The sequence below is a fragment of the Eulemur rufifrons genome, chromosome 27, assembly GCF_041146395.1.
Source record: "Eulemur rufifrons isolate Redbay chromosome 27, OSU_ERuf_1, whole genome shotgun sequence".
Lineage (NCBI taxonomy): Eukaryota > Metazoa > Chordata > Mammalia > Primates > Lemuridae > Eulemur > Eulemur rufifrons.
Window position 1 is genome coordinate 33,700,942 of NC_091009.1, and position 26,040 is coordinate 33,726,981.

A 26,040-nucleotide genomic window follows, 5' to 3' on the forward strand; every position below is an offset into this window, starting at 1 on the left:
CTTCCCACTCATGTAATTATCGCTCCTTTCTTTTACTTTTTAAAAATGTGCCTGTTTCAAATTTGTATTATTTTTTTCAGATGTCTAATTGCAGTTATGTTCTTTCCCTCTTTGGTCTCTTCCCACGTTTCACATACCAGACAAATATTTAAAGGTCTGTAAAACCAGGCGAGGTTCCAAAATATTCCTAAATGAAACCACCATAGGTGACGGAACAGGGAAGGGAGGCAAAGCTGCAGGGCGAAGACTGGAACAGACCGGCTGGAAATGTATCGGAAAATCTATTCAAGTTGCTATGGCCATGGACGAGGTTTCAATGAGGCATAAACATTCAAGTTACTGACAAAACCAACATGTTTCATGATCACTCAAAATAGTAGACTTGTCATGGTGCATTGCCTTTTTTTTTATATATGAGTAAGGTTGCTCTCTCTTTTTAAAAATTGTTTCTTTTTTAGTATTCAGGAAGGGAAAGCATTTAAGAAAACATTCAAAATTCTGAGAATACATGTAAGTGAAATATTTAATGTCCGTCATTCATAAAAGTTACATCATTTACATAGGGTTCATTTGTATATAATAAAAATTTCATCATAATGAAAATTTTTCTGGAAAGCATTTTATATGTTAATTTGTTTAACATATGCTTTGGATATACAGCTAAATAGGAATAGTTAAAAAATTCTTTCTTCAAATATTCCCTTTAACAATTAAAAAACCTCATTCCTAAATATTTGCTTTTCTTTCCATTTGTCCTTTGTTTGTAATTATCATATGTAACTTGAACCATCAAAGACTGGATCTTTTCATAGTTCAGAATATATTTCTACACTTCATAAATTTATTCATTGCATAGCAAACATGTAAACTCACAGAGGATCTATAAGTTTTACCTTAATAGTCTAAAAAAGTTGCTGAGATTTTACACCATAGTTTGTTCTGAGGTTTACTTTCATTGTAATTTGGGTTTACTCTGTTTTTGTTTTTAATCCATGTGTCAATTGAATACAACTAATGAAAATAAGTCATGAAAAGTTAAAAACCAAGCAAGTACTTTCATCCTTGATTACTAAAATTTAACCTCGCTATATTGTTTGGATTTTTTCACAGCAAGTTGTCAATGTACTGTGCTGCCTCTTTAAGACAGGGTTCAAAATTAATTTCAACAGTGTATTTAACATAAAGTTAACTATGTTTGCATCAAATAAAATGTTTATTAGTGAAAGCTATTTATCATACAAGAAACAGCAAAGATAAGTCATCATACAGAGATGTACACTAGAGGTGACAGATGTGCATGCACAGATTTCTGTTTAAAAAGGAAGTAATAAACAATGATACTAAAAGTACTGGATTTTGATCCCTATACTCTTAAATGAGTGATAGCTTTTCTTTGAATTTACAATTGGAAAATGCCATTAACAGGACTAATACACATTAGCAAGCAGGTGAAATGAATGTTTTTGGATTTTATTTTACAACTATTTGTGCTTGACAAATGTGTGGAATTTTTTTTTTTCAGTAATAATTTTCTTCAAATATGGGGTGGGCATATTACTGTCAGGTTGCTCTGTTTTATACAAGGTTTATCTGATTTTGTTTTAAACCACATAATTTTAAGCCTTCATTAGTGTTAGACACCATAAAGAACACAAGCTTTGTTAACATTCAATAAATGACATTTAAGTCTCTTTCTCTCTCTCTCTCTCTTTCTCTCTCTCTCTCTTTTTTGGCTCAATAAATTTTTAAATGTATGATTATCATAACCTAATAGTGTCTTTGTCTTCACTGCAGTGGATTTCCGATCAAACTTTTCCCCTTCTTTTAATACTTTAGGGAATTTTCAAACGTCGGGATGTTTGGCTGTAATGCCCCAAGATTTGTTCTCCCTGAAAAAAATCATAGTGACAATTTATTAACTACAGAGCAACTTGGCTTTTAGGGGTCTGCAATTTCTATTTAGATTTACAAATATCCATTTGTGCTCAATAGACCTAACATGAAATCTTAATCATATTTAAGGTTTCTTTCCATGCAATTACTTTATCTGCTAATTATCTTTTTTTATTCTAAAAATTGGCCTGAGTCAAATCAGTGGGGCATTACTTTTATTATGAGCAAATATAGTTAAAGGTAACTCTAGGCTGAATTACATTGCCTGTGCAACCGTGTGTACATTTAATATGAATCAGAAGTTTGAAAATCTAAAAACTAGTTGTATGTTTAATATTTTTTTTTTAATTTTGTATTACCATTTTAACAGCTTTTCCATGTAGATAGTGGAAACACACTACTACAGTTAAAACTTAAATAAAACTGGTGGGAAATAAAACTCCTTAGATTCAAAATGGTTTATTCACACAAATTTAATAGGATATATCACAATTGTTTGGTCCATAAATATTTAGGGGAAATAGTTTCTATACAATGCATTTATCAATAAACAAAGAAACATGGACAATTTTGCTAGACCACTTACTGTACTATAAACACGAAGCTCAATATATAAGATTATTGAATTCATCAACTATATTTGAAAGAGTGCACAACTGCTTTCTATGACATGTCTGTCCCTCTAACAGGATACACCATAAAAAGAGTTTCAGAAATAAGAAGTGAAACAGTACAAAACTAGTGAGGTGTCAAAAGGGCTTCAAACAGTTAATTTAACAAACAACACATATATCCTGATTTTTCACAAACTTACTTCCAAGTTATATCATAAGGCACATAGGAGAACTGAGTTATAATTAGTCTACTTAATAAAGTAGATCTATAGTACCATATATTGTTCTGTCAAAGAACAAAATTTATAAGTGTCAATATTTTACCTGTAAAACTGTATTAATAAGATCTCAGCCTTACCAAGGTTGTTTGGTCTGGTTAGTGGTAAATGCCCAAAGTGTAATAGAAATATGAAAAGTCAAGATTTAAGGTCCATATAAGATGATAACCACACTTGCTAAATATATAATGGCAATCACACCTTTCTTCTGTTACAGTGTTTACTTATCTTCCATCATCTTTTTTTTAAAAAATAAGCTACTTTCTGTGCTAATTTTCTAAAGACCCTGAGCAAAAGTTACAATAATGCACTTTAATGTGGGCAGTGAACTGTCAATATGTAACCACACATTTATACAGCCAGAAGGACACCTTTAAAATCTATTAAATAGCCACTCAGACCACCAGAGGAGATTTAAGGGGTCCAAGAAGTGGAGAATATGTGCAAAGTTATTCTTAACAATCCACTAAAGCAAGACATATATCTTGACTTCTTTTTTATTTTGTTTAGGAAATCCACAATCTAATTGGTATTTAACTACAACAGAAGCATATAGATGAACATTCACCACTGCCCAGACCATTAAGATTTTAGCTTAAATTAAACAAAAAAAATGCTACTGTAAACTAGGAAATATATTCAGATCAGCATCCACAAGGCTTCTGAGTTTTTCTACTTTAAGACTAATAACTTCAAATCTCTAATGTCAGAAAAGGGTATTTTTGACACATTAAGTCAACCTGTGCCAAAATAAAACAAAACCAAAGAATTCTCATTGTTAGTATTAGTCTATCAGGTTGGGTTTTTTTTTTTTAACATTATTCATATAGAATGCCAGATACAATATGATGGTACAGCTGAAGCCAATTAATAGAGCTATTAATTAAATGATACCACTTTTTTGACTTCTTAAAAAATTATATTTTGCTTATTTCCATTTTCCCTGGGAAAAAAAGTAATTTAGAAGAATGGTTTCAGAAGGTTTGGGGGGGGGGGTTGTTTGTTTGTTTTGTTTGTTTTTTTGCTCTAGGAGGGTAAAAGTATAGAATTTCAGATTGTATGTAGAATTTTCATGGATACACAGGAAGTTTAAGTATTTTCAAATGTTGAAAAACAAATAAGTAAAAAGTTTTTTAGGTTGTACATCCCTAAGAGAAAGAAAAGTCACATTCCTGGAAGAGATTTCCCACCTAATTAATCCATACTACTTAAAGTTGCTATAGTTAATGCTTTTGTTTAATCATATTCCTCATTTGAATTAACAGCTCAGATAAGAAATAGCAATACTCAAAACATTTTTTTCAGTTCTAAAATTTAAAAAAAAGGAATGTTTTCAAAATTCCACAATCACACGTACAATTATAAGATTTTAAAAATTACTCTTTAATTAATTATCTGGTTCTTTATTACCCTAATCATTTAACTGGGAATATGATTATTTGCCCATCATAATATCACTCATTATTTTTTTCTTCGAGATTCTGGAAATAAGTAACATACAATTTTAAGAGGCACTTATAAGAATGATTCAAAAACTCCCCTTCCCGACTGAAAGACCTAATGAATTAAAGGAAAAAAAAAATGCGAATACACTTTGCAGACAGAATATGTTCCCTTGAAGGAGACGGACCTGCAAACTCATTGGCCAAGCGGCTGCAGATGGTACACACCAAGCTGTTATTTTTTTATTCCCCAAATATCTTGTGGGTCAGAAGGAAAAAAAAAGTCTTGTAAATAATAAAATAATAATAATTAGAATAATAATAAAAAGCAGAAGAATTTTTTTTTTTTTTAAAAAAGGAAAAAAAAAACCAATGTTAGAAAAGGTTCGTTAAGGTGGTCTGTGAGGGGCTCCCGGGGTCGCGGCTGTCCACGCTAGAGGTCACGGCGGCCACCACAGTGACAGTGGGATTGGTCAGGTCAGTTAGGGTGGTCGCGGCGCCGGGGGGGCTGAGCGCGCCGTCCGCGGGGGCCGCGAGCGCAGGGCCGTCCGCCTTATCGACGCCCCCGCTCTCCTGCCGCAAAAGGTTCCTTCTGAATTTGGCTCGTGCGTTTTGGAACCAAACCTGCAAACCAATCCCAGTTGACGTCTTTACCGAGGTTCACCCTTGTGTCTCCTTTCTGTCTCTCTTTTTCCTTTTTCTTTCTTTACTCTTTTTTTTTCCTTTTCTTTAATTTTCTTTCTTTCTTTTCTTTTTTTTGATATATGCCTCTCCTTTTAAATATAATTGTGTATTTTTCTTGGGAGGGGAGGGGCTTTTTTTCCTTTCTTTCTTTTAAAACAGAATAATTCAAGCAACACTACCGGTGCATTTTCTCTCCCTTGCGCGTATCCCACCCCCTGGCCTGAACAGGTAGGTGCCCCTCCAGACAGCTGGTGCTCAGCTGGACACACCGCGGAAAGGCAGGCCCAGGGATACAGGGAGGAAAATAGCCCCTAATTCCTCCCCTGTTGACTTTGCAGGAGGAGGAGGGGGAGGAGAGAGCAGGGCGTTAACAGTGCGGCAAGGTGAGACTCACTCTTGAAATGCACATCCCTGACGCAGACTTCAAGCTATTCGAGAGTCTGACCCATGGACGTTTTCTTCACATAGGAAAAATTCTCCCAGACCACAGACCTCAGACAGCCTGAAGCTGCTTAGCAGAATTGAAAACGCCTGCTATTTGCCATTAAGAAGTGGGAGAAGATCCCATGTGACTCACAGCAGCCCATTATAGTTTCATGAGCTGTATATTCTTAGCATGATGAGCTTAAGAGAAACTGGACAGCAAAACCAACTCCCAGTATGTAGTTTTTAATTATGGTTTGTTAAGGTGGGAAAATACTTGCTCCAGTTGGTTGCTGAGACACTAACCGTACTTTTGGGAGTTGAAAAAAAGGGTGGAGCTGAATGTGGAAGGTCACAGCATGTGAGTGAGGCTAAGAGTCTGCTGAAGCAAGACAGTGCTAGCAGGTCCCTTGTAAGTCTGTGCACTGAACTTAATGTGCATGGAAATCTCTAGAGCCACAGCTTTGCAAATACCATCACTTGCATTCACCCAGCAGTAAGGCAAGTTGTGCTGGCTCTGGAGGGCCCATCTCCCCATCCGTGGGGGAACGTGGCTGCATCTAAAAAGACCCGGGGTCTCTGAGCACCCTCCAGGAAGCCCCTGCAGCATCTCAGCGTACCCTCTGGGGAGATAACTGCGATCAACTACTAAGAAGCAGTATAAGAAATATCCATGTCACGCTAACCAGGGAAGAGAACTGTTTTTACTGGCAAGGGGAAGGGAGATATCTGCACAAAGATGAAGGTGTCTTACCTGCAAAACTCTTTTGGTCAGGCCTGTTTTCTGGGCGAGCTGCTTGAGGTCCTTGGCATCCGGGTTGTGGTTGATGGCGAAGTAGGATTTCATGGTCCGGAGTTGGTGGTGCTTGAAGGAAGTTCGCATGCGCTTGGTCTTCTGAGAGGGGGGGTAAGGCTGCTGGTCCCGGTCCAGGTGGTCTGCCTCGTTTTCGTTACAACCTGTGGCGGTGACAGTGAACAAACTGCTCAGCGGAAATTTCTGCATTAGCTGGAACTATGGCAGCTACTCTGATGCTACTATGACAACAAGGCACTCGTGAAAAAGGCTGTCGACCCAGTTATGAAGAAAGAATTGCCAAAGTGAGCCAAACTAGTCTGATAATGTGGATACAACTGAAGCTTATGTGACGGAAAAAAAATATTAATTAAATCCTCTCTTTTGCTTAATGGTTGCTAGAAAAATTGGGGAAGATTAACAAACCCTAAATAATGATGTGGGACTAAGAGAGACCTCCAAGAGTCAAAAGAAGAAACCTTTTTCTAATATAGTTATGAGTGTCGCCCCCCCACTGCCCACACTCACACACAGTTTCTTTGAGACTCTACGTTTTGTCTGTATTTCTGCAATGAGATATAGTGTCTAAGGGCATTGCTTTTTGTCATAAGGGATATGGCAAGCAAATGTTTCAGCTCTCTCAAGGCTGAAAGTTTCTGAGAGCCTACCAACTAAGGAAGACTCTAAATCAGTTTCAGAGTTGAGCCTTATTCCTGGAGCTTTTTCAAACAGGAAGAAGAAAGTGGCTGGGAAAGGGGGAGAAGGTGGGAATTAAGAATTTGCAAGTTTGTTTTGTAAACATAAGAATATTATTTTTGAGAGCTTTTAGCTATAACTGGATATTATAGCATTATACCAGAAAGAAAATATTTTCCCCTGGAGTGATTTTAATAAATATTTCTAAAAGGGAATGAGCCCAGACTTCTCTTCGCTCGGTTTCTGCCTGAAGCACTCCCCACAGCTCACATTACGAGGCACTGATGGTGCTTATTTCCAGCCTCAGCTCTTAGTCCCTGCTGCTCCAGAGGCTTGTGAGTGGGATGTGAGCTGTGCCCATGGCTGGCCTGGCAGAGAAAGGGTGGCATTTCCTCTCCCCTTGCAAAGCCTTTCTCAGCACCAAGGGCAAAACAATCCCAGTCTTTGAAACCAGCCAGAAAGTCATCGTCCCCAATAATCTCCTGGCTCTGGATAGGAAATATAATTACAAATGAAAATATTGTGCTAAATATTTACTGAATCAGCCAACTTCACAAATTAAAGGGCATGGCCATTATTTTCTTTAAATACTTTCTTCAGATCCAATCATCCTGCATTTTGGTGCATCGTAATAGAAGATAGAAAGTCAATCTGATCATGTCATTTAAGGGGAAGAAACTTGAATCTTAAAAAAAGTGAGGCATCCCTTGATATGAGGTCTTCCATTCTGCTTGATAAAATATTATCTGCCTGCTATGCTCCGGTTAGAATTACTTTTTAAAAAATATTCAGCAAATTGCGTATTTATAGAAACAGAGAAGTTTTAGAGTCATCAACCAAGAGGTCACCCACATACAAAACTCATTTAACAGGAAATTCCTCCCAAAGTAACAAGACTAGGCATGAACTAATGTCTCCTTTGTTTGTATTTCCAGAAGACACCTGGCAAAAGAGCAGGTAAGTTCACTGAGGGAAAAGACTATATCATATTCACCTTTGGATCCCCTGAGTCAAACACAGGGTCAGGAGCTCAAGAAGCATTCAGTGAAGCTTTTGGATCTTTTGTTCATCAATAAAATTACAAGTGAATATTAATGCCAAATTAAATCAACTTGAAGTGGAACCCAAGTCAGATATACATTCAAATGTTGAACATTAGGCTTCTTAAACTCCACCAGAAAAAGTAACCATATACCCAGAGATAACGCAGGGAGTATACTTTACATTTTATCCTATTTCATCCCAGTGGGGCTATGTCAAGTTCAAATATTCTACAGAATTGCACTTTCATATCCTCAAATGGATGAAATAGCATCTCTATGACCTACTGTAAAACTATACTTATCTCCAGTAAACTGAGCTATATTTCACAACCAGAGTATAAACATCCCCACAACAAAGTGGTCAAAGAAGCACACGTTAGTCACTGGAGGCTTCTTCAAATAAGATTTCATTCCTATCACATGCGACTAACATGTAACTTTTCCTGAACAACACATCAAAGTGAGTATTACACTTAGACGACATAATGCCCTTGGCCATTCTCCCCTCAAAGTGATACTTTTTATAAATGAATATGATTCCCAACCTAACTATATAATCACCAATTCTTAAAATGAAGTTTATGAAAAATAATTATAGTACTATTTGATGAAAATGAAATTTCTTTCTTGAATATGCACTCTATATCCATTATTGCTGGATTTAAAACTCAGAAGAGTATTTGAGTGCATTAAATACAATTATAGGCCTCATTTCTACACCAAGTACACACTTCCATGTGTAAGGAGAATAGGTTGTCAGATTTTTATTTAACAGTACTATATATGATTTTCCTGTGACCATGTTATCACACATTATGCAACTTGAGAGGGAAATCTATTTCTTCTACAGAGTAACTCAGTGCATTATGCTACATTATTTCCATTTAACTACAAATGAATTATGTAAACTTGCAAATTATTGTGTTTCCTCAGGTCTATTTCTAAAACTATAGGGGTCTTTTCTCCCCAAATTATGCAATGAAATAACTCTTAAAATTGTCTTAAACATCTACCTGTAAGTACACATCTGGTATGATATAGTAAGACGATCTAAATATTTTATTTTCACATAGGAGATAGTCACCTATCCCAAAGCCAGTCTCTGTGCTGAACGTGCACAGCCTGCTGAGAATTCTCTGATCCAGGGAAGGCCACTAGGGGTCAGTGCCAGGCTAGTTTAACAACCAGGAGTCTGAAGCCTGAATGGGAAGAAAGAACTGAAGGAAAGCAGATTTTGAGAAATGGCAAAAGTTTGGTCTCTCAATTAATGCCAAATTACCCAAACAGAATCTGCCTATCCCAAACTGCATCTTCTTTTCACCTCTGGAGGGCCTTATTTCAATCCAGCATTTCAGATAAACTTTCCATGTCTCTTTCTTAAATATCTGCCTGATTAATTTGCAGAGGTATAAACTAAATTAAGAATATTCTCATTAAAAGGCATTTGCCTTAGGTCCAGCACTAACTGACCTTTGCCAAGTTTCACATCTTCTCTGAGGGGCTTTAAATCATAAACCTGCTCTCTGTGCATTTTAAAAAACATATCACTGTGTAAATTATACTTGATTTAGTATCAACATTCCCCATTATGACACTTGTTTACATTTAAGCAGAGATGGCAATATAAAATCCAAAGAAGACTAAAATATTTAAAACTGTGGGTCCATTTTATTTTCTACAGTTTAATATGTTTTTAATTTACTGAAGGGTTTCTTTTCTTAGTTTTGTAACAAATTAGCATCCAATTCATAAGCACTTTTTAAAATAATGGGCTGATTTCTGGTCAGGCATCTTTAAACCAGTTAATCTAGATTATTTTCAACTAATCTTTAAATACACACACACACACACACACACACACACTCTATTTACTCGTATCTCTGGGTGAGGCCCACAGGGGATGGAGGGGGAGCCCACTGAGAGGCATCCGGTTGGTTTTGTCCTGATATGCAAACTCTTTGGGTTAAGGGGGCCTCGGCCACTGTCCTCTCCTGCAGGAGCAGGACAACACCAACCTTCTCAACAATTCATAGCAGCAATAAGTAGCTCAGAAAGCGATTTTCATTATTTTTAAGAAATAAATTTTTACTTTCTAGCTCTCTGCAGAGAAGTAAGAGAAGCTAAATTCTGTTCTCAGGGCTCCTTGGGTCTTTCTAACACAAAGTAAGATCCAAGGTGAAATCAAATTTAGCTAATTAGATTAAATAAACAAGCAAAAGGCCAGGATTGTTGCCTTTTGGCTAGAAATCTCCACCTTGTGGACTTTATCCCAGCTGAGAGATTCCCTCTCTCCCAAAACTCGCTGGTTATATATGTGTTTCTCTCTCTCTCTCTCATTAGGGCAGTAGGGCCTTGATGAGTGGCTCGAGATTCCGATGTCATCTTCTATTAATAAAGAACAATCAGTGGCCTGCCTGCCCTGCCCCCGGGACCACGCATCAAAGGAGATGAAGTCAGCGCGCGGGGCGAGGTGGCCCCTGAGCGAATCCGCTGCCCCAGCGCAGGGCGAGGGCCAGGGCGCAACCCGCCACCCAGAGTTGGCACAGCACAGCGCTGTGCTGGCTGCCCTCACACAGACCGACCCTGGCAGGGTCCACAGTGAGCCAGCCAGTGCACTTCCTGTTGTCCAGCGACCCTGGGCTGAACCTCCTAGGGACAAGGGCAGCCAGCACTGGGCTCCCCAGTCCCCGTTCTCCCTGCGACCCTGCCCGTTGCCATTGCGCCTGCCCAGAACTGCCTGTTCCTCCTCAGTTAGATCTGCAGCCGAGAACCCCGGGAGAGAGCCCAGCAGAAGTCCGGGGGACGCCCACTCAGCCTGCGTGGCTTCCCCTGAAAGCTCTCAGCTCAGAGCAGGACCCTTAGTTCCATACGCACACTGGCTGTATGACTCTGGGCAAATCACTTAACCGGCTGGACACTGTTCCCTCACCATTGAGCAACAATGTCAGGCACATGCCAGGCACTGGGGACTGGAAGAGAAAAACAGGCAAGATCCCTGCTCCGGGTGCCCACACTTGCTATCTGGGGTGCTCATGGGAACAGTGAGGTTGCCACGAGACAGTTCCCAAGGTCCCTTCCAACAGAATGGTCTGCCCTTCCCAGACTCTCCTGCTCACTGAGGTTCCCAGCCAAGCCTGGGCCAGGGCATTGGAAGAAGTCAGATCAGTTAAGGTCCTTAGGCTCCCCAAAAGTTATCCAGAGCTTTCTGAAACCCCTTTTTCCAGTGGCTGGTACTTGCAAGAAGAGCTTCTGTCCTGCTCAGAGTGAGATTATGGTCTGCAGGGCCTGTCACCATCCTCACCTGGGGGATGGGAGTAGGGGGCAGACTACCAACAATGGGAAATTGATGCACGTGAGAGACATTGATAAATGATAGGTGTGTCCCCAAAGCAAGAAAGAAAGTATGCTCTCCGTCTGTGCCTGCATTTTGGTTTTAATTTGGAGAGAAGGTTGGTAGAGGACGGCAGAGCAGCTAAGCCTCTTCAGGGGGCCTGACCTGGAGCTCTCTCAGCTGGCAGGGTCTGCACGTCTGGAAGGTCTATCACACAGAGAATGAGCCGCTGGACGGACACTCTGATTTGGGGAAGACACAGGCCAGCTCAGCTGTGGAGAACGATTCCCACCCCTACAGCTGCTGTTCGCCAAGATCAGGGATTAGGTTTTCAACACTCTTGCCAACTATGTTCCTGATTAACTTCAGGCTGCTGACCACAGCCTCTGCCCCCCTTAGACAGAATGAGGTTGGGCTCTGAAGATTTTTTTTTTTTTTCCTTCAGGATTTAGGAAGCCCTCCTCCAGGATCTATAATTTGGCTTCCACAAAGGAATTGCCCTGGGGCTGTTTTGCTCCTACTGGGAGCCAGAAACTAATGGGCTCATTAACTAATGGGCAGCAAGGATTTGGCTCAGGCTGTTGGGGGAAGTCACTGCAGCCCCGTGGTTATGAATGTGTTTCTGGCCACAACCTAAATACAGCGTTGTCCCTACCTCCCCTTCCCTTCCCCTCCCCCTCCGGCCCCTCCCTCCTTTCCTGCGGAGGGCGCGGGAGCTGGGAGAACGGGGGGCGCTGGGCAAAGCTCCCTCTCGCTGCAAGACCTCGGGTGGGACAGGAGCTCTAGAATCCTCCTCAGGGCCGCCGAGGCCGGGCTGTGCGGGGGCGCGGGGCCCACCTGAGTTGTAATTGACGATGTCCACCCCCAGGGCCGGGCTCTTCCGCTTCCGGGGCCGCCCCTTCTGCACGGTGCCGGCGCCGTTGAAGTAGGGCAGGGCCAGGCCGCCGCTCTTGGCCGCCAGCTCGGTGTAGCTCAGCGGCGGCGGGTACTCGCCCTGCAGCAGGGTCTCGAAGTGGGCGCGGCAGTACACCAGGCTGTCCTTCATGCCGAAGTGGTCGCCCGTGGTCAGAGTCTTGTTGCAGGTGGAGCAGGTGAAGCAGCTCAGGTGGTAGACGGAGTCTCGGGCGCGCATGACCATCTCGGAGGCGGAGATGCCAAGGTGGCAGCGGGCACATCTCTGCACAGAGAACCTTCTGGAAGGAAACAGTCGAGTCAGGGCGCTGGTGGAAGCAAGACAGAGCCATCTCCCACCCGAGACTGCGACCTGGGAAGGCTCCGGGAGGACAGGACGTGGGGGCCCATTTTGGCATCAATTTTATTTGCTCATTGACCTGTTCTGGTGACCAAGACCCAAAAGAAAAGAAAAGAAAAGAAAAATCCCTTACATTAAAGTCAGAAGAACCGGGCAACTGAGCTTCCATTTCCTTTTCTGTAAAGTGAAGATTAAAAACAAAAACAAAACAAAACACTAAGCAAACAAACCTGCACTAGCTAACAGAGCGCGTAATTGCGACGCCAATTGAAAACGCTTAATTGATTAGAAACTATTCTATAAATGAAGGAAGGTATTATTATTCCTGGATGTGTGAGTGTGCGGGGAAGCTTCTGGACACAGCCTTAGAAAAATGCCAGTTTTGCAGAGGAAAGTATATTCTTCTTTAACCGCTTCTCGCGCTTAGGCCGAGAGCGGGGCGGGTCACCTGCGCGTAGCTCTGCCCTTCCCGGTCCGGAAATGCACCTGGGAAGAGTCAAAGATGCTCGTCGCTGAGAGTCTGGCGGACACGGTTCTAACTGGCGGTTAAGGAACTCGGAACTGAATGGCTTTGGTTTCCGCAAGGGCATTTATTCCTTTTCATAGGTATTTGCAAGGTCTCCTGCCACCCGCGAAACCCCTAACACCCAGGTGCTCCTGCCCGGGCCCCCAGCTCAGTTCCAAGGCATGGAACTTGCCCAGTTCGTAGTAAGCGGAAAAAAGAAGAAAAAAATAAATAAATAAACGGATCGAGTCTCGGTTGACGGCGACACATCCTAGTTTACTCTTCCCAGCATTTCCCCGGGTTCTGCCAACCGAGCTGCGCGGCGCCGGAGCGCGAGGTGCTCGCCGATCCCACTGCACACCTTGGCGTCGCGCCCACCAGCCCCACCGCCCGCCCGGGCACTGCAGCTAGAAGGCGTGTGCCCTGGGTTTCCCTGCGGAAATGATAACGGGACCCCGAAGGGGCAAAAGATGGGGGAGCCAAGAGGGGACTCCAGGCTCCGGTAGGTGGCCCGGCAGGTGTACCCGGCCGTGAGAAGTGGGGGGCGGGGAGTACCTGTAGTAATCCTCCTTGCAGTAAATGCTGCCGTCCTTGGCGAAGCATGTGAGCTCGGACTCGAGGGCCAGCTTACATTCACAGCACTTCAGGCACCTCAGATGCCACTGTTTGTCCACGGCCAGCAGGTAGTACCTGTCCGAGATCTTGCCTCCGCAGCCGGCGCACAGGGCGGGCTTCTCCGGGCTGAGCGGGGGCATGCCCTGCAAAGCAAGCACACTGCGAGGCTGGGGGCGCCGGCGCCGCTCCACGCGGGTTCCTTTCCCCAGGCAGAGCGAGCCCCGCGCTTGCAGGGAGCGCGGCGGCCCCGGGCGGTAGCGCGAAGGCAGACCTGGGGGTGGCGGGGGGCGGGGTGGGGTGGACATTTGCGGCTGGTTCCCTTTCTTCCGCGTCTGCCTGATCCCGCATACGCGTCCCCCCTAGACTACTAACCTAAAGACGTCCCGGCCATCCTGAGCCTGGCTTAAAAAGGACTGGGAGCGTATTGACTATAGTTCGGTGGGTGCTAAGAATTCAAAGACTTACAAGCTAAAAATTGTGGCTTTCAACGCACACAAAATAAAACAACGGGAATTATTGGGGAGTGGAAAGGAAATTTGAACTAGCACAGATTGTTTTTGAACAAACAGTGTTACAATTCTATTTCTCTAAATTCTTATAAGCAGTGTTGAAATGCAAAGCAAAAAAGAGATTATTATACCTGTGTTCATACCTTAGTTGACATTGCTTTAATTAAGGTATGTTTGACATATTCTGCTGTTCCCTAATTTTCAGGGCTGTTAGTCTTTTCACCCCAGCACGGGTGCAAAGTGGCTGTTCCCAAAGAGGATCCATTGTCCGGTTCCCTCCATACAGTCCCTCTTTTCTGGTGTCAAAATACGCACGGAGATCTTTGTCCTGCAAATCTGCTTAGTGTCCAGGTTAACCTTTGCACCTGGGTCCCCACTGACGCGACCAAGGATGGTAAACCTCACCTTGATGAGCCCAATCCCGCTGCGAAATTCGGATTTGGGTTGCTGCTTTTTTATTTTTAAAAAGGATAACCACCAAAGGGAAAAAGAAGTTAACCGCTGGACATTTTCCTCAAGATTAGCAGAAATGGGTTGGACTTCCCCTCAAAACTTTGGCGGGCCTGGAAAAGTAAAGTTTAGTCCTTTACTCCGACCAGGGCCCGCGATGGGTTAATGCTGCAAACGTAGCCACACGTCCACCGACTGGGCTACTTGGCAGGACCCGAAACGCCGCTGAGCGGGCGAGAGCAGCCTCCGGATTAGTTGGAGCCGCAGTTCCCGGTGTGATACCCAAGGACCCACACAGCTCTGTGTAGCTGAAATCATTTCCGGAGACTTCTGTAGTTTTCCCCCTCCCGCTAGTAAGAAGGAAAGGGAAACATTTAGATTACTAATTGGTTTTCTTCATTAAGAGGACTGACTTTTACTATAAATAGTAGTAACAGTAGTAGCTGATTCGATCTTTTGAAGGTCAGAAAGTTCTTGCGTTTGGACTGGTGCCTCCGTTCCCCTGCACATACATGACACCCGCCTGGCCCAGAACCTAAATCGCAGTCCTGTGCGGTAGAGAGACTGAACCCGGACGCCAGAGACCCGGACAATCCCTGGGTTAGGGGTGCCGAGCCAGGAGCAGCTGGCCCAGCGCATCTACTCCAAAGGTCCGGCCATCGGGCCCAGAGACTGAGGCCACCCGGGCTCCAGCGTGGCCCGGACGCCTCCGCGGCGCGCAGTCCTCTATTGCTTGCGCCCAGCCTGTCCTCGGCTGCCGACCCTCGCAGGGGAGGCACCCCAGAATCAAGGGAGACGGGAGACCGGAGTTTTGGGTTTGTAGAAGAGAACAACTCCTCCCACCCCCTGCTCGCCCTGCTCGCTCGGGAACGGCTGCGATAAAGGGTAGCGAGCTCGGGGTCTCGTTAGTGCAGACAAGTCAGAAAGGGGGCTGTCTCTCAGCCTCAGAGACCTAGGGCGGACGGGAGAAAACCCACCCGCCGGCCTCGAGCGGACGTCCCTGCGACCCTCCACCCCCGAGCCCGGCCGGCCGGGGAAATCGAGCTCGGCTTGCGGAGCGCGCAGGGGGCCGGTACCGCCGCGGCCGAGCCCTTCCTTACCGCGTCGCGGCCGTTGAGCTGGGCGCCTTTGGCCAGGCGGGCCTCGGTCTTGGATCGCCGCTCCATCTCCTCCATGATCCCCTGGATGTGGCCTCCGGAGATCCCGTGGAAGAGCATGGCTGAGGGGCGGAAAGGACACGCGTCGTCTTCTGCTCGGCACCCCACTATTTCCATACGCACGCCCGGGGCGCGCGGCTCATCCGAGGGAAGTCGCGGAGGGACCGCGGAGGCGGCGCGGTGCGGGAGCGCGACACGCTCGGGACAGAGGGCAGGAGGGGGAGAGAGGAGAAGAAAGGAGCAGACAGAGTGGAAATCGGTCTGCTTGGAGGGGGAAACGCTGAAAAGCGGGGGGAGGAGGAAAAGCCCCGGCGGCTCCCTGACGGAGATGGGCAGAAAACAAACACACGGGCGGAGGGGAAGGAGGCGGAGAAGGCGAATCTCACTGCTCCGAGAGATCGAGTTACTAATGGGAAACAACTGCAGCGGGGGGAGGAAAACAAAATCTGGTGAAGAAAGAAAATAGTTTTGAACACAAAGAAAGAAGAAGAAGCGCTATTTTCAGCGGTCCCTGGCTGCTTGCGAGTTCCCAGTGCCGGCAGGTTGGGTTGGGGACTGCTCCTGCCTGAGCTGCGTCCAATTTGTTAAGAGACTAAAGCCAGCCCATTTTTGATAATCTAGTAGGAGGAGTTCTCTCCCCGGAGCTGCCACGGATTTTTATTCAGACAACAAAGACTGTCATACTCCTCTCAGCCCCCTGGTGATGGGCAAGCGGGCACAAACATCACAAAGGGGTGGGGGGAACAGAGAAGGGGGAGGTAGTGGGAGGGGGCATTTACCTCCCCACAACACACACACACACACACACACACAGCCTTCCAAGAGTTCCCAGCAGTCATGTTTTAAAGGGGAAAAGGAGACCATACTGTCCCCGCCCTGGCGCGGGAGGCCTAGAGCGGCCTATTTGATCTGAGTTCAAGATCACACCCTGGCACAGGGCACACGGAATATCAGTTCCAAACTTTGGGTTTCCTCCTTGTGGACTTTTTCATGCCCAGCCTACAAGACTATCACCTAAAATGCATAAATATTGGGTGGAAATTAAGCACGTCACTGAAGAGGAGATAATGCTCGTTCCTCAACCCGCTTTTTAAAAGCAGCTGACAGTTCATCCCTGCCTCGCCTCCCCGAGACACCACGGCCCTACTGGGCTCTGGAGCTTCCTCCGAAGTGGAAAGAGCATTTGGAAAGCCTACGTTTCTGAGGGTTACTTTTTGCAAAAAGATTTTCGAGAAAATTAGAGTGTAGGGGACAGGGTGTGGACGTGTACGCCCTGGGATTTAAACTGAACCCTGACCATGGGGAGGTTTATTCTTACACAATTCGGGTTACAGGAAATCTGCGGGAGACTCCAGTGTCCCATCTGAAACTTGTCAACGTGGGCTGTGGCTCGGGGCTCCCTGGGAACTTGGCGCCCGGCCCCCCAAGACTGGGCACTGGCCCCCTCGCAGGCTGCTCCCACTACCCACGCAGGACGGGGGCTTGTAAAGACTGGACGCCCCTGCACACTCGGGGGGGGGGGTGAGAAAGGGGCTCCTCGCTGTGGGGGAGGGAAGGTGAGAACTGACGAGCAGAGTGGCAGACCTGCCCCTCACAAGGGGTGGGTTTGTTCTGTCGCCCTCTGTTCCTGTTGGCGCCGGCCCCTCCCTGGCCCCATTAAAAGTGTCCACAATACTCCGATATTGTCTATTCATTCAATGGTCAGAGCCCCCCTGGGGGCCCGAAGCGGGGCGCGGCGGCAGGGACCAGCCCGGCTTCACCCGGCGGGAGGAGGACCCCGGGTCCCCTGTGCTTCCCCCCGCGGCCCGCAGACTCCGGGAACTGCCGGGCCCGCGTCCCCGACCATCCCGGGTACCCGGAGGAGCCCTCGCCGCCGACCCGCTTCCCTCGGCCCGGGGGAGCCCGCCTGGAACTGCGGCCAAATCTGGAAAGATGAAGGGAGGGAAGGAGGAAGAAGGGAAGAAAAAAGGAAGGGAGAGAATGAGCGGGGGGGAGGGAGGAAGGAAGGAAATGGAAGAGGGAGAAGGAAGGACGCAGGAGCGCAGCCCCCGCGCGGCAGCCCCACTTCCTGCCCGGAGCGTCGCCTCTTCCATGAAACTCAAGACTCCACTGTTTCCCCTCCTTTTTTCTCAGGGTCAAAAATAATGTTATTTGCAGACTGGACGCTGTTAAGGTCCTCCGGGTGCCAGAATACAGCTCATAAAACACAATTTCACACAAAAATGAAGCCAATCAAGTGAACTAAGCTGGAGATTCCCCGCACACACTTTGGCAGCCCTACCTGGCAGCAGGGTTGCTATTTACTGTAAGTAATGTAATTAGCCCCTTTGGATGGAAATCAATGAGCTTTTCAAACACACGTGCACACGAGAAGGGCCCTGAGGAGGGGCTGGGGGCAGCAGTCCTTTCAGAGACAGCAGGTCCTCCCACAAAGGGGCAGATTGCCCTCGCACACGTCAGCCGCCACACTGACTCGGAGCCCAGGAAGAGGAGGAGGAGGAGGGGTCTCTGAGAACATCCAGTAACCCAAGAAAGCTCTAAGCAAAAAGTGAACTGAGGACCTCAACCCTCTTTGTCTAGTTTCTGCACTAAACCCTCCCCCATACACCAAATGGGGCGTTTGGAATTAGGTTTGGTTGCTGTTAGATTTTAGTCCAGCTCAGCAAAAACAACAACAAAGAACCCAAGAACACCACTCCCTCCTAGCAAGAGATAAAACTTTGGAGACTACAGGAAGGAAAAATGTAACAACTCCAGGGAAAAACAGAACTTTGTGGAGAGCCCCAGGGAAGCCAAGCACGGAACCCCTGTGAGCCCTCCAATCATTCGTTCGCTCATCTATTCCACATATACCTGTTACTCATCCACCAGGTAGAGCAGGCAGAGCACTTTCTGCAGTCAGCTTCAGAGCTGAATCCCAGCGACGCCTGCTCCTTCTTATAAAACTCAGGTTTTAAGTTTCTGCACCCAGTGCCAGCATTGCCAAGTTTCTTCCCTCTCACTGGATGCGGGAAGTGTGCAGAAGGCTGAGGGTGGTGCCAGGGGCCTTCTGGAGTTTGGGAGGTCCTTGTTAGTTCTGCAGAAATAGCTCCGCATCCTTCCAGCCCTGCCTCCTCTCATAGTTCCTAGGAAGGAAGCCCACTGAGGGACGAGGGGTGCCCCAAGAATTGGGTGTGACTTCTTTCGGTCTAGGAGCCCTGAGAGATTGCCTAAGATCCCCTCACCTCCACCCCAATTCTCAAAGGTCTTTAAATAAGCACTTTAAATAAGGAGAGTGTCTTTTAGCTCTGCCTCCTTTCACCTCTCTGGCAAGGGGCTGGAGCCTGGCGGCCCTGGACAAAAAAACATTCCCCCTTCTGCCAGCTCCCAGCTGAATGACCTGCAAGTGTTCTGTAAAAGTTGGAGTGTTCACTTTTTCAGCTCCTGCAGCTGAGCCCCCACCCCACTCAATGGGCAGGTGCACAGGGTCACTCCGCAGGCTCCAGGAACAGGTCTCAGGTCTCCCCTCCAAATTCAAAGCTCTGCTAAGAGTAAGAGGGCAGATCCTTGGCCTAGGGTTGCCCTTTCTGACAGCTGAGCATGAGCAATCTACTAAGCTCTCTTTCCTTTCTATTCTGACAGCACCCAGCCTGCTACCGTTGCCGATTTCAGAAAGCAGGCAGCTGGACTCCAGTGGAGCAGAGGAGTTGGGATTGAGAGTTCAGGATCCCAGAATCTCTATGAAGGTCAAAGAGTTGTCCCCAGCTCAGGAAGGTCCACCTGGACAAAGGGACAGGGCCAGTGGAACTCCCCGGGGTGGCAGCGGAGACTTGAGGTTTCAGAGAGGAAAATAACCCAGCAAAACGTGCATCACTTGAGGACATAGGTGACTCAAGGTCTCTTTAGACCTGTATTTTAGAGGTCATGGTCTTGTGCTTCTGAGTTTGCCCTTGAAAGGGCAAGGGGTCACCTTTCCTCTGGACCCTATTAAGCTGGTTGAGGAGCCCCTTTGGTCTGAAGGGTGCAGCTCTTGAAACAATGACCAGCTTTTGTCATTGTCGTGAGCACCTCAAGGTCCAAGGGGGGAGTCAGTGTCGTCCTGGGGGCTGGGAACCATGGGCTCTGCACGGGGCCACCTGGCTGTGGATGCCTGGACTGCACGGGGTGGAAGGCGAGAGATGGCCAGGAGGTCCTGGGACCTTTCTCTTGACATTGGAGACAGAGATTCTCTATGTGCAAACCTTCCCCCAACACGGAGTTTGGCAGGTCCAAACTGGCGCTGCCACACGGACGCATTTCTGATTCAGTCCTACGGGGGGGGGGGGGGTCCCTCAAGACAAATGGGAGTGAACCAAACAGAGCTGGGGCTGAGGGAGTTCTGCTGCCTGGAAAGGGGGACTCGTGGCCGTGCCTTAGCTGCTCACTCTTGCCAGCCTCTCACACGCGCGACTCCCTAGCCAGGGCCCTGCTCTTTCGCGGGCTCTGTGCCCACGCACACCCTCTGCGCCTGCAAAGCCTCCCTCCAAACCTCCGTCCTCCATAGCACCTGGATTTTTCTCCAGCGGAGCAGCTGCCAAGTCTAGAATACCGCGCCTCTGGAGTCTGAAGTCCTTTTACCTGAGATGGCTGCGCCTCCGGCCCTCAGCCCCCCCGAAATAAGGAAGAAGCCCCGCACTGCGTCCGCTGAGATCACGCGCAGAAACGGCTGCGCTGGGTTAGGACTGAACAACAACAACAAAATGTGCGTGAAACCAGGTTGCAGTGAAGCCCTACACGAGCGAGAAACGGTGTCTTCTCTGCCCCTTGCATCCCTTCCAAGTAGGAGACACCCGCAGCAGCTCCCCGCAGGACCCGGAGCGCCTTCTTCACGCCGCTGACTACTTAAGGCTCAGTGGCACTGTGACCTCTGCCTGGCCCGTGCCTGGTGCCCCAGATTCCGGATCCTGAGGAATGCCAAAGACATTCAAGAGAAAGGCAAAGGGACAGAAACGCAGATTTCAGGAATCCTGCCTGTCAGGAGACTGTGTATTTGCCAGCCTACGGAGCGCCGCTTAATTTTTAAGACAAACACCCTCCCCCCTTGGTTCCACCCAACCAAGGCGCGCACACGCGTATCCACAGAAGCACACACCCCTTCACATGACGTGCCACCAGCCCAAGGGACAGAGAAATACGGAGGAACCTGGCATGTAACTCACCTGCCTCCAGAGTGGTACCGTTCAGCATTCTTGGAGCCAAAGGGGTTGATCACGCCGTGATGGTGGTTGCACTGGCAGAAAAAAGCCGCGCGTCAGCCGGCGGTGCGGCCCGGGTCCCCAGGCACCTCCTCCCGCCGGGTGGGCGCACGGGCGCCGCTGCCCCCGCGGAGACCTCGGGCAAGGACGCCACCTGGAGCAGAGCCTGAGCTTCCCCCGCCGGCCGAGCGCACTCCGAGGGCAGAAAACTGCTGCGACTGGGCAAGCCCCACAGAGAGCTTACCTTGAGGTCCAGATGTCAGATGTCTCCTTCAAAAACTGAATTCGATTCAAGGGCCGGAGGCGGCGGCCAGGGGTGCGGACCAGTCCCAGCGTCTCGCCGATCGTCCCTCTGTTAATCCAAATAAATAAATAAATCTTTGGATGAAAAATTTTTCCTCCTTTTCCTTTCTCTCTCTTTCTCTCTAAATTGATCTGAATCCCTCACCTCTGACCCTCAGCTCTCTCCACCTGTCTTTTATTTTCTGTTTATGCTTCCAAATCGGGAGGGGGAGGAGGAAGGGGTGGGCAGAGGGCACAGACGCGGGCTGGTGCCCGCAGACACGCTCTGAGCTGCCTTCAGCCCTTCCAGCCTCTCAATAATCAGAGGAGGTGTTAATGGAGGACTCGCCGGTAACTGAACCTCATAAAGCCAAGAGCATCCTGAGGATTGGCGCAGCGGGGGTTGGAGTCCCGCAGCGCGCCCTGGGCTCCCGGCCCCCAGCCAGCCTTTTGCCTTCCTGCAGCTTGTACCTAAAAGATGCTGCCGCCAGCTGGTGCCTGCACACGCGGTGAATGGGCGGTAGCTCCTGCGGGAAACTGGGCTAAGCCACTGATTGTCCACCCGCCGAATCCCCGCCTTCCCCTCCCGGTCCTTCCTTCACTCTCCGCGCCCCCGGGCTGGGCGTCGGGACCCCAGCGCTTTGGGGAGTGTTCTCCGCTCCAGGTCGGCGTCGGTGGCGGGGTCAGGGAGGGGCTTGGGGGCATCTTTCGGGCCTCGGCTCCAGCTGGGGGTTGGGGGTGGTGATTAACCTTCCGAGAGAGACCTGCGCCCAAACCCTGGTAGACCCGCGTTCGCGGCGCTGCGGCCAGACCCGGGACGGGGCGGGGGCCGTATTACCTGGTCTCAGGTTCCCGAGGGGCCGCGTCGCCCCGGCGCAGTCAGGCGGCCGGAAAGTGGAGGGAGAACCGGGAAGCCGGCCTCGGGCCAATTATTTACCCACTCCCCCACCCGGTGCGCCCCTCACAGTCGGAGATGGGGAGGCGGGGGATGCTGCGAGGTTTCCGCGCCAGTGGGGAGGGGGTGTGAGCAGTGAGATTGGCCGCTCCAAGATGCAGGTCTGGGTAATGGTGCCGCCCTCCCTACCCGCCCCTTCCTCTGAGCCACCGCCGCTGCTCTTCGGCGGGGCGCGGGCCGAGGGCGCGGGGCGGGGGCGCCCGCCTGCCTCCCAGCTGCCTGCGGGAACCGCGCGGGGTTGGGGCCACGCGGTGCGGGGTGGACGCCGCTTCCGTGCCTGCCCCACAGGCTCCCGCACACAGTTCGGGTCGGTGGGGAACGGACCAGGAGCTGCGAATCCAAGCCCCCTGGCTTTCTCTTTCCATCCCAAATCCCAGAATGTCATTCAGAGCACCCCGGACAGAGTCCCTCTTTTTACCCAAACACTGGGCATCACTAACTAGTCCCACCAGCCAATTAGTCCTACCGGTTTACCTTTTAAACTCCCCCGCGCGCCCCACCCCCGACTTTCCCCTTCCCATCCGACCTCCTTCGCTCTTTCTTGGAGAAACCCCCATCTCGGTCGGATTTCGCAGCCAGGAGGAGAGAATCCTCCCGCGTTCATCTGGGCTCGTCAGCGAGGCCATCGCACAGATAAGACTGTGATACCCGCCCGAAAACGCTTGGGTGCTCTCAACTCATCCTTGTCCAAAGCAACGGTTTTTAACCTCTTTGGGCTCACGTACCATTTTAGGTATTTGGTAACGACATGCACACACACACACACACACACACACACACGCACACACGCAGGCGCGCACACCGAAGCTCGCAGTTCAGAACACACATTGCTGGTGGGGGGATGTGGTCGTCACGGATCTCCCAGGACCCCTACGGTCCATGATTCCTGGGTTAACACTCTCTTTTACGCCCGTAGTTCCAGGAAGGAGGGCAGTGGGTCTGGACTTTCTGTGTCTTGAGCCCAACCTCATGATGAAGGTCAGCCCAGCGCCGGAGACGCCCCAGCACGCATCCGGGCATCCCGAAGTCCAGGGTAGCTGGACGTTCCAGGGACAACCCAACCTCCAGCTGAAGGTGGCTGCGAGTTCTTCCGCAGCGTTTTCTCGGAAATAAGGCTCCGCACAGAGGCGCGCGAGACGGCGCAGACTGTCCTCTCCCAACACACACATATTTAAATATCTTCCTTTTCTCTCTCTCTCTCTCTCTCTCTCTCTCTCTCTCTTTCTTTCTTTTCTGAGGGAAGAGGAAAGTTTCGGCATCCAGAAGTACCTTTTAATTATGGGGGGGGGGGGGGGGAAGCAACGAGCTTTACATACTCCAAGAAGGGCAGATATCCAGTTGACAAAGGCAAGGCGTTGCTCAAAGGCAGAGAAGAGGAAATGGCAGGTGTCCGCAAAGAGTGGAGAGGGAGGTTCCTTTTGGGCTGGCCCGGGGCCGTGTGATCTTAAAGTGCTCACAGGAAGGCAGCATGCCAATTGCCACTCGTCTGGTAGTGAGCTGCTTTCCCCAGCCTTGTCGGGAGACGAAACCAAGGCCCGCAGATTTCGGACGGTGGAACCGCGTACGCGGAGCAGACTTTGCGAACGCCTGTGCAGTAGGGACGCTGCGCTGGAACAAAAACCCGCACCAGGTCCGGAGAGCGCCTCCCTTTTTAGGGCCCCATCTGCTCCAAACATACCCTGTTAGGGAGCCTTAAATTTTACTGGAAAAATAAAAGCTCCTCTCTCCCTTGCTCCGCATAATCCGTGGGGGCATGGCGGCTTCTGCATCGTGATCCACCTGCCGCGAGGACCACCGAGGTCAGGGCCCTGCTCCAGCGAAGGGAAGAACCATCGCTGCGGGAGTCTGTCTTCACCCCCAACCCTAGTCCCCTCCGCAACAAGACCCCTCCGTTTCCTTTGAGTCGTTCCACGTGAGAAACAATCTAGAAATCAATCTCCTTTGATTTATTGAGCCCTGGGGCAGAAAGAGTCTCCAGAAACCTTGAAACTGGAGCAGCACCAGAGTTGGTTTGAACTAGGAAGTCTCTATTTCTTGGCACCCACATGTGTTTGTATACACACACCTAATAAGAACCCTGAATTTTACTTTACAACGTGCGAATACAATATAGCTTACAGCGAGGCCCATTTATGTGGCCGTATTGTGTTTAATGTGGGAGCGCTAGCCCTGCTGCCACCCCTGCGTGTGGTTCGCACGCATCGCTCCAGAACCACAGCGAACTCCAGACCTGGCTTCTGGCTCCAGGTGCAGGGAGAGTAAGAGCGTCTCTCTCTGCCCCAGGCCCGCTCCAGGCCCTCAGCGGCTGCTTTGCTGTTTGTCCATAAGGCTTGAAGTTCTGCCAGGAAGAACTGCCAGGAAGAATCACCACCGTCCCACAGAAGGGTTCTCTGTGTTGGCTGTCCTTTCTTCTTGGGCCAGTTCCCTACTGCAGACAGCACCCTGCGAGGAGGCAAGAGCCGCCTGTGGGAAGGAGGCATCCAGGAGTTATTTCCACCTGCTGAGCTTTCCCAAAACAGCCTTACATGGGGTCCCTTTTCAAAATGCACTTCCTTTCTTCCTTCCCTTGTTTCTCCAGAAAGATGACTGTTTAGATTCTATTCCTTTCTCTTCTCCTTCTTGGGGCTGCTGAAGAAAGCATGATCCACACCCAACCCAGAAAATGGCCTTGTTAATCTTCAAATCGAGTGGGAAACCTGGAGCTAGCTGGTTGCTTCTTGCCCAAGGAATGGAAAGGAAACTGGATCCCAGGAATCTCTATGCCTTTCTGGAAAGGCTGACTACCTCCATGATCGAAATGCTGATTACCATCTCCTATTCCCCTCCTCAAAACAAGTTCTAGATAGGACAATGCCAGGCCACAGACACCGCCCTGTTACATCCAAGGAAGCTGTTGATACCCACAGGGCTCGTGCGCAGTGTTGCTTAGGGCACCGTGGTTAGAGCTCCAGCAAGACTGGGGCACCAAGAAAGCCAAGTTTTTGGAGACAATTTAATATTTGACATTTAAGAAACCCAAAGAAGTCATAATCAAAGAGAAAACTAGAACCTCATTTGCCTTCTTTTCACTTATTTTACAGTTAAGAAGGGCTTTTGTTCTGAAGTATGTGAGAAGGCACAAAACCTTTTGGTTGCTTAAGATTTCTGAAGCCCTTACTCCAGGCCACAGGCAGAGCCTGAAGCAGGCCCCTGAGGTGTCCAAGAACCATTCAGATTTCAGTGGGGTGGGGAGGGGGGAAGGCTGAGAGTCAGCCCTGGGTAAAGCCCATCTTCCAAAGGGACAGCAGCCTCCTTTTACTGAATAGCTGCCACGGGCTAGAAAGCGCTTCCTGGGGGCTGCTGTCCTCACAGGAAAGCAGAGAAGGTATGGAAACAATAGTCCTTGTGAGCTCCTGACTCAGGTTGGAGACTGACATCCAGGGACAAGACCGCAGAGAATAGAATGGGTGTAAAGCTAATAAAATGTTCAAAACCAGATTCGCCTAGGAAGTGCCAAAAGCAACGGAGGAGGGAAGGGTGGGGGAGAGAAGAAAGAATGGTATAAGCGACACATCTTTAACAGACTGACCCCCAAGTCAAAATGATTTAAAGATTTTATTGGAAGAACAGATGGAAGATGAGAGCATTTCTTGACGCAGGATGGCAGTTCTGGGGTCCTCATATGGTGCACGATATATTATACTAATCTCCGTATAGCTCAAGATATAAATAAGATGAAGAATGTATTCAAACTCTTCTATTTGCCAGCAACCTTCCTTGGATTGCTAGCACTGATGAGAAAACAGTGGGGAACTGAGACTAAGAAAAATCAAAAGCTACTAAATGTGACCCGATTGCTACCATTTAATGGAACAATCATTATTTTCTTTCTTCAACATATGTGTCTGATAATGAAGCAAAAAGAA

General features: G+C 48.4%; 1 protein-coding gene across 4 annotated transcripts; it reads right to left on the minus strand.

The window, feature by feature from the left end:
- Positions 1-1,194: 1,194 nt before the first annotated feature.
- Positions 1,195-20,890, minus strand: LHX9 (LIM homeobox 9). Of its 4 annotated transcripts, none has more exons than XM_069459529.1 (6): positions 20,863-20,890; positions 15,629-15,747; positions 13,510-13,712; positions 12,035-12,390; positions 6,089-6,291; positions 1,833-1,889 (listed from the first exon to the last, which is right to left on the minus strand). In XM_069459529.1, the coding sequence occupies exons 1-6, from the start codon at positions 20,888-20,890 to the stop codon at positions 1,833-1,835; spliced, it is 966 nt and encodes a 321-aa protein (XP_069315630.1). The 4 variants fall into 4 exon arrangements, with proteins under 4 accessions (XP_069315629.1, XP_069315630.1, XP_069315628.1 ...); XM_069459527.1 differs by lacking the exon at positions 1,833-1,889 and adding an exon at positions 4,603-4,851; XM_069459528.1 differs by lacking the exon at positions 20,863-20,890 and having other exon boundaries at positions 1,195-1,889; positions 15,629-16,242.
- Positions 20,891-26,040: the final 5,150 nt, after the last annotated feature.